Source organism: Chelonia mydas, chromosome 8 (genome assembly GCF_015237465.2).
Source record: "Chelonia mydas isolate rCheMyd1 chromosome 8, rCheMyd1.pri.v2, whole genome shotgun sequence".
Lineage (NCBI taxonomy): Eukaryota > Metazoa > Chordata > Testudines > Cheloniidae > Chelonia > Chelonia mydas.
In genome coordinates this window covers 91245489-91253787 of record NC_057854.1, presented here as the reverse complement: position 1 = coordinate 91253787, position 8299 = coordinate 91245489, and the positions used below count along the sequence as shown (strand labels likewise).

General features: G+C 44.5%; 1 protein-coding gene across 1 annotated transcript; it reads right to left on the bottom strand.

The window, feature by feature from the left end:
• Positions 1 to 5437: 5437 nt before the first annotated feature.
• JUN (Jun proto-oncogene, AP-1 transcription factor subunit) lies at positions 5438 to 7991 on the bottom strand. Its single transcript, XM_043520950.1, has one exon. It carries the CDS (start codon positions 6965 to 6967, stop codon positions 6023 to 6025), a length of 945 nt encoding a protein of 314 aa, XP_043376885.1. The 5' UTR covers positions 6968 to 7991; the 3' UTR covers positions 5438 to 6022.
• Between the last annotated feature and the right edge of the window lie 308 nt (positions 7992 to 8299).

Sequence of the window (8299 nt, the reverse complement as noted above, 5' to 3'; positions counted from 1 at the left end):
TTCTTCACAGATGTATGGACTACATCAGTACAGGAACCTGCCAGATCCCAACCTTCTAGGCTTTGCCTCAAGACCCCAGAGAAGTTAGAAACATCCCCCTTTCTGAATTAGGTTTTTCCCTTCTTTCCTAACTAGCCACTGTTGGTGTGTCACAGTTGAGGCAGAAAAAATATGAACATCTAATGTGACCTTCTGAATTGAGACTGTAGTGTATTTCAGTGAAGAAACAATAAACAATGATATGCAAAATCACAAGAGAGGATCTGCTGTGCAAAACCACTTTAAAACTGCTTATGTCTTTGTAGGTGCTTAACCATAATTACATGATTACTCGCTACTAATTTTCTTTGTCATAAGCACAAGTTTTGTACATAGGAGTATTGTATAGTGTTCGTTTCAGCAACAGACATGAGCAGAGCTGGGATATCACCACGTCTTGGGTGGGTTGCTGAGCACAACGTCATGGGTTGCAAAGGGTTGCTCTGTGATCCTGCTACCATCATCATGGTGTTCAACTTAACCATTAAGTGTCCATCCAAGTACAGGAGATGGAATCTGGGGTCAAATATCTCTTGCTACCGCATATTGTAGGGATCTGTGGGACTAGAACATGGGCTTGCAGTATCTGGGACAGCTGATGGTTCCACGTCGCCACTAGGAAGTCAGGCAGAGCTGAATCCAAGGATCACTGGGAGATTTGGCGCCGTAGGAAGTACCACCCAAAAGATCCAGAGTGCCAGCAGCCTTGTAATTGGACCCTGGTCAATATTTAACCCTGGAGGGTGGACGTCAGGAGGTGTTGTGTGTCCAAGGTCAGCAGTACTACCTAGTGGCAATACTCTGGACTATGTCACCCAGTGGTGAGAGTCCAGGATTCCCTTTCCTAGCAGTTACAGGCTGAGGGGGGCATGGGAACAGGAACCCAGGCCAACCCTGCTCTACAGGGGTTCCAACCCAGGACTCTTAAAAGCAATAGTCCATACACGTGACTTAGGGACTGGCACCCTGACTCCAGTTCCCTGGGTCACTTCCTATCCCCCAGCTTTTGTTCCTCCATCAGCACCATGGGTCTACCTTGGGATCCTGCTTGACATCCTCTCAGGTCCATCTCTGGAGCACCTTCCCCTTCTGGCAGCGACTCATCCCCCGGGCTCCCTGCAGTTGAAGGGTCTGTAGCAGCTTGGCTGTAAGGCCAGATCCTGGCTGCTTGGAGTCCTGGCTGCTTGGAGCCCTGGTAGCTTCTCTGCAAGAGGCTTGTGCACCCAGCTGCTCTCCTGCTCCATCCACTGAGATTCAGCTGAGCTGCTCTCTTTTGAATGCTACCTTCACTGGGAGTATGCCCAGCATAGGTGAGGGTACATGGCTTCCTGTGTCCATTGCAGCTGTGCCCATTCAGTGCAGGGTCTGTCCACACCGTCACAGTGGACCAGGAAGTTTGGGCAATAACACAGACATCTGGCCTGCAGTGACATTAGCATTGGTCTTGCCTTGCCTGCTGATCTCCAGTTTCTGACCCCAGCCTGATTCTTGCCTATCAATCCTGGCTCTAGTGATTGCTCTGATCCCTGCTTGCTGATTATAGCCTTGTGGCTGTCCTTGACTTTTGGAACCCAGCCCAGCTGTGACTGCTAAACCAGACTGCCTATGCCCTGGTCCCTTAGAAAAATGCCTGCATTTTGAAAGGCTTTTCCAATGCAGTGTGATTAGTGTCCCTCTTCTCTTCTCCCCCCCCCTCCCCCCCCGTAATGTTTCTGTGTTAGACTTTGAGGTAGACTCTACATTGTAATATATTGGTGTGTATGTTTAAAAAAATCTCCTTGTTACATTGGATTTTTGTTTACTCCTTATGTTTGTAACCATTTTATTTGTGATTTAACAACTTTGGACACACTGCTGCAACTGTTCTAGTTTTTTCAGGTGTGGGGAAATCTATCATATTATCTAGCTTTTGGAAAATATTGTAGCCGAGGCACTGAACTAAACTTACAGATTTGGGTTGTCCTCCAAGCTTTGCCACAAACTTCCTGTGTAAGCTAGGACAAGTCCCCTAATCCTTCTGTGCCTTCTCTGCCCAGCAGTAAAAGAGATAATAAGAATTCCCTACCTTGCAGGGTTGTTGGGAGGATAAATACATTAATGCAGGTGCAGTGCTCAGATACTACAGTGATGAGCATCATAGAAAATCCTATTGGTTTTTCTCAAAGGTAATTATAATAGATTCTCCCTTTGCCTAGAGGGTAGGATAGATCCTACCCTTGCCCATAGGGCATAATAGATCACAGAGTTGGAGATGGCTTGTTTCTATTTTCATGGAGAATGGAGAAGGTGACTTGAGGCACCTACTGGCCATTGTACCTCAGTAGTGGGTAGGTGTATGCTACCTAGTGAGTTATGGTGGCTTAATGGTGCTGTGATTTGAGATCAGCATTTTCCAAACCTAATCACACATAAAGAGCAGAGATTCAAGGATGGAGGAATCTGTTAGTTACTATTACTGCTGTCTGAGAATAAAAATGACAGGCAGAATTTCCTTTACAAAGCAGAATAAAATAGATATTGACTGGTTTTCCTTTTTACAGTGGCAAGCAGTTATCCTTTGGGCTGAAAATTATTCAGTGAATAATCATGATCAAAGACCTGTTGTGGCTCACTTTTTCTACCCATATGGGAAATAGTGGTGTGTGGGGTTTTTTTTTTTAATATACTATAGACTCAAATGCTAATCAATATTTCTGTAACACAAACACACTGTTCTGATTAGAATGCTCACTGCTTGGGCACTTCTACGTAGCCTGCTCTCTTTGAAACCCTGCCTTTTTTCTGACTTCACTTCCTGAATCTGCTGACAACGCTCACTGCCAAGTAAAATACATGTCCACAATGCTGTTGTTTGCAAAATATTCCCTTGCGAGTACAGCTGGGGCAATAAAAAGTTTCTCTCTAAACCTCAGAGAACGGACTATCTTATAAGAGCAAGAAATAGTATGCATTAGACAATATGTAATCTCAACATTTAAGCAAATATTGAATTGCTGCATTTTTCCTTCAAGTCTCCCCTTATTCTTGTGCCTCGGGATCACTGAGTGACCTAGAAAGCATGATTAGACTGAAATTCAGCAGAAGTGAATCAATGGAGTGACAGACTGGCACTACTAGAGACTCTTCTCAAAACAGACACTCCCTCTGCGTACCCTGTAAGCTTGCCCTACCTGTAGTGGCCTGGTGTCTCAACACTGACCTCCAGACACCAAGGGGAGAGTTTAATACACTGTTCATCCCCTATTCTTCCCTTGGTCCCCCATGAAACTGCCTGCTAGGATGGCTGTTAGGCCCAGGTCCTCAAAGGATTTGTAGAAATCAATGGAAACTAGGAGTCTAAATGCCTTTGAGGATCTTGGCCTCTTGTGCCAATTGCGATAAAGGATTTTGTGATGTACACACTTGTGTGTCGCAAACTGGACTGAGACAAGCAACTCATTTCACAGGAGCTAGTGAACAACTATCCAACGCTGGACATATTCCTGGTTTTGTTACTACTAATCAAGCTTTTTCTTGTGTTATCAAATGTCATTTATGAGATGGAACACACTATAACTGTAACGTTAAGTGTGTGGATTATGATGAATGGGTGGGGCAGTATGTCATGCAGCTGTGTCTAATTAAAATAGAATTTTGGAAATATTTGTTCGGGCGAGGGAGAAAAACCTTGCATGGTTAACTAAAAGCGTCATTAGTAGGATCTCTTCCATAGCACAACACTGTCAAGAGTTAAACCTGTACCTTTGCAGGTAATTAATCTTCTTACCCTGCTTATTTTGCTAGTTGGCACTTGTTAAGTCCCTGCAAAGTCACACCCAGCAATGCTGTGTATTATCCTTCTGCTTTCTATTCCTACATATGGTCAAAATCAACTTACCTTCCGGGTTGCTGACATCAGCAAAATGTACTCTTGGCAAACTACAGCATTCTCCCGGTAACCCTTTGTTTGGTAAGTGTTTGTTACAATTTTATGTATCTGATAGCTTTAGTTTCTATTTGCTACTAATAACTCCAGCTACGAACACGTGTATAATGAGGAAAAAAATTTACTATAGTATTATAACTTGAAACAATCCATCATGCATATGACTTGATACCCAAGGATCTATAACATGGGCAAAGGATCCCCTTTCAAAGGAAATATGTATGTATGCTATACAGGGAAACATATCTTGAGCTCAAGTAGTAGCAAAAAGTTTGTGTGTGCATCAAAGTTTCACTACCACTTAATACCAGTATGTATTATGTAGTTTTATTCTGAGATGTTAAGCACAACTCACCTTATTTCATCTTGTACTCACTTATTTGTATTTTAACTAAAGACAAAACTTTCAAGCTACTATAAAAATATTAATAATTTGTTACCAGACCTATAATGTCCGTAATTAGTGAATTAAACTTTCTGCCTATCTTTTCATAGCATCTGTTATCTCTGAGATATACGGTTTTAAAATCACTCTGAATACATTTATATAAACCAGACCGTTTAATTGGATACAGAGCCAGTAAGCTGAAAATCCTGAAATCATAAATTATATTATTTACCATAAACATGGGTTTATTTCAGATGAGTTAAGTGACTTTTCTCAGCTACTGCTTATGTTCTCATTCTATTATCAAAAGTATTCTCATACTTCCATTTTTTAAATGTAAGCCAAAAATGACAAGTAAATTGTCAATTTGCCTTTTTGTCCTTACTGAATGTCTTTTTATTTACATCCTAATTTTCAATTTATAGCTACTTAAGTTCCCCCATTATGTTAAATTTCTCCAATTTTCATATTGGTCACTAAATTTTAGTCAGCAAAAATGTCTAAAAGGGAAAGGAATTCAAGATATGAAAAGGGGTTATAGAATGATTTTATTGTGACAACAAATATTCATGAACAGAGACCACCTCTTATCTAGAAATAATTAGACAGTAATGAAGGCACCCATATGAAGGATACATTATTTGTGAAGTGACCTACCTTAAAGATGTTGTTGGGGATATTATTTTAATAAGTATCGTTACAGTTCAGACTATTCTAGCACAGGGCAATTTGGTACAATGGCAAACTCCTCAAATTTTTAAAGCTACTGTCTACATTGTGCTATTGGATTATGGTAGGCAATCCAATCTGAATTAAATCCATAAAACATTTCAAATGCATAAACTACTTCTGTTTATGTTACAAGGTGTGTTTTATCTTTCCCCTTCTGACACATTCTCCAGGACATGTCTTCTTGTTACAGTGTAAGTTTAACATACACTCTACCATTTAGAGTTTGGTGTATGTGGTAGAGTGCTGTTGTAGGTACTGGCAAAAAGAGAGGGGAGAGGGAAGAAATGCATTTAATACTTTTATAATTTTCTTATATATAATAGAACCTTTCTGGACTTTTTCAGAAACAAACATAAAAAAATTATATACTTTATTACAAATGGTAAATTCAGAGTGCTCAAAAAACCCTCATTTACAAACATTACTGGACAGAACACAAACATAAAAATAATTTACAAAGTCATGAAGTAGTTTATTGACATTAATCAGCTTTCATAAAATAAAAAAAAAATGTACATACACGATTTACTTGAAGGCAGGCAGTATAGTTCCATTTTTATCAGCCTCCCACAAACCTCCCTCCCATTTGTGTTTTCTTTAAGAGTATTACAGAAAGCAACCTACAGTCTCTATTGCAGTTTAACCTTTAATACTGAATGATCATCGAATGTTAGGTCCATGCAGGTCTTGGTCAATATTAAACAAAGATCTGATGTATCATCTGAGCAGGAACAGCACTTCTCAGAGTGGTGCTGCTTTGCCACTAGCTCAATTGAAGGCTCGCCAGTCTTTCCACACATGTGCTTTGTGGGGTGCAAGCAGGACTCAATGCCTCTCAGCCTTTACCATTAGCTTTATGTATCTGCCACTTGTTATGTGTTTGTTTTTTCTGTTGCTCTACCACAACATCATAGTTCTTTTTTTCCAAGTCAGTCTCTTCAAAATGTTTGCAACTGTTGTGTTAGCATTAGCTGGCATCCACTGTTGACATGGTTCATGACCTTCTGCTTAAGCTGTGCAACCTGTTCTCTGAGCATGTTGGCAGTGGATGCCAGTTCTGAGTTCTGGGCTTTCAAAGTTTTCACTTTTTCTTCCAATCTGGCAATCCTTTCCAACTTCCTTTTCCGGCATTTGGAGGCTGCAATTCTGTTTCTCATGCGCTTCCTCTCAGCCTTGATCCTCTCCTGTGACTCCATATCAATGGGGGACAGTGGAGGAGTCTCTCCTGGCATTTCAGGTACAGTCTGGGGCTCCTCTTTCAAAGCTTGCAGTCTGGGATGCTGCACTGGCATCTGAGGATTAATGTGATGCTGAGGTGGATAGCCCATGTTGTTTGCATTGTAGTTAGGTGCTGTGCTGAGTGCACTGGGGTTAAAGTTGCTGAGATTGGCATACACTGGAGGCTCGCTGTGCAAAGTGGTGTTGAAACCATTGTTGCCAGCCATAGAAGAAACAGGTGTCATACCACCATTAACAGGTTGGGCAGCAGATGTAACACTGGGCATCGTATTCTGGTTGTGTAGCTCTGCCAGTGCCCTCACAAAGCCTTCAGCAAACCCTTCTTGCTCATCAGTAACATTTTTGGGACAGAGAAACTGCGTTGGGGTAGGAGTGGTGGTGATCAAGCCATTGCTGGACTGGATGATGAGCCTTTCCAGTTCAGGAGATGCCAGCTTGAGGAGACCAACATCTGGGGAGGTAAGAATATCAGCATTCTTGTTCCTCAGGTGGGGCTTGAGGTTGCTTGAAGGATCAGCCAGATTTAGAGTCATATTCTGCTTCAGGACTTTAGGATTATTATATCCATAACCACCACTTTCTGGCTGTACAAAGGTAGCATTTAGGGCATCATCATAGAATGTAGGTTCCATCTTTGCAGTCATAGAACACAGTCCACAAAACTGTCTCTAAAGCAATAAGAATTAAACAGTGACAAACGCGTTTGTTTTCTAAGTCCCGTTCAAAGAAAGTTCACTTTCACTTTAAACTACTGCTAGTGTAACTCTTTCACCAATGAAAAAGCCTTTTAAAACAATCAGGATGAACGAAAGCCTTACTTTTTTGGCCACCGTGCAAGTGTCTTGAGTGTCTTTCCCCTGTTTCTTCAGCGCATCAGGGCTGAACTTTTTCAAACCCCAAAGAGAGTCAGCCTGAGAATGGAGTCGCGGCAGTCCTGGTGCCAGGTTCTGGGATCTCTCTCTCTCGGGTGAGACTGGGGAACAGGGGAGAAATCCAGTCTCTTGCTTTACGGTTTCACTCCGGAGTAAGTGTCCGACTGGGGCAGCTTCGCCTCCTTATCGCTCGGTGGGAGGGTCAGAAATCCGGTCACTTTTCTGTCCCCTTCTGCTACGGCGGGGCTGTCTGGGGGAGCGCGCTGCAGAGCCCGGCCGCTTGCCTGGGCGCTTCCCCGCCGCCTCCTCCGGCTGGCAGCCCCGGGGCTCGCGGCGCCGGACCCCCCGGCGCAGAAGTTGTCCCAAGTACTTTCCCCTCCGCAGGCGCTGCCTGGACTCCGCCAGCTGCGGAGACGTTCCCGGCTCTCAGCCCTCGTCCGCCGCGGCTCGGGGTCCGAGCGGGCCTGGTCCCCGCCGGGAGACGCCGCAACGCGAGACGCCTTGTCCCGGGTAGTCGCCCAGCCGCGCTCGGGAGCTGCTCTCTGCGCTGCAGAGCAGGCCCGCCGCTGCCGCTGCCCCGGAGCCCGCTGCACACTCTGAGCCCTTTCCCGGCGTGCAGCCCAACACTTATCAGCGAGCAGTAACCCACCAAAAATAGCCCATGATGTCACCCCGCGGCCTTCCCATTGGCTGCGGCAGCCTCCCCAGGGGGCGGCGGGCCGCGGGCCCGGCCTGTTGCAAAGGAGCCGGTCGCCATGGTCACCCCACCCCTAGAAGCTTCTCAGCGCCTCGCAGGGCACTGTGGGATGAGGTAATGCTTGTTCTCAGCGCGGGGCATTGTGGGCTGACGTATTGTTTTTGAATCTCTGGTTACCCGCTGAAGCGCTCTGGTGGGGTTGGAGGAGCTGGGCTGGAAGGGGGAGCCTCCTTAATAGGCAGGCACCAAGTGGTGGACGGAAGGGGAGGGTGGGGGCAGGCCCACAGAGGGAGACGCTCCTTTGGACACTGGGTGACTAATGGGGTTTTAGTCAATCCTGCTGCTTGAGCTTTCACGGTTAAATCTGTTGGCAGGGGATTTGGTTAATCCTGGGCTGCCTGCTCGGC

Coding starts and splice junctions, on each gene's coding strand:
- JUN (XM_043520950.1), bottom strand. CDS start 6,967: ATGACTGCAAAGATGGAACCTACATTCTATGATGATGCCCTAAATGCT.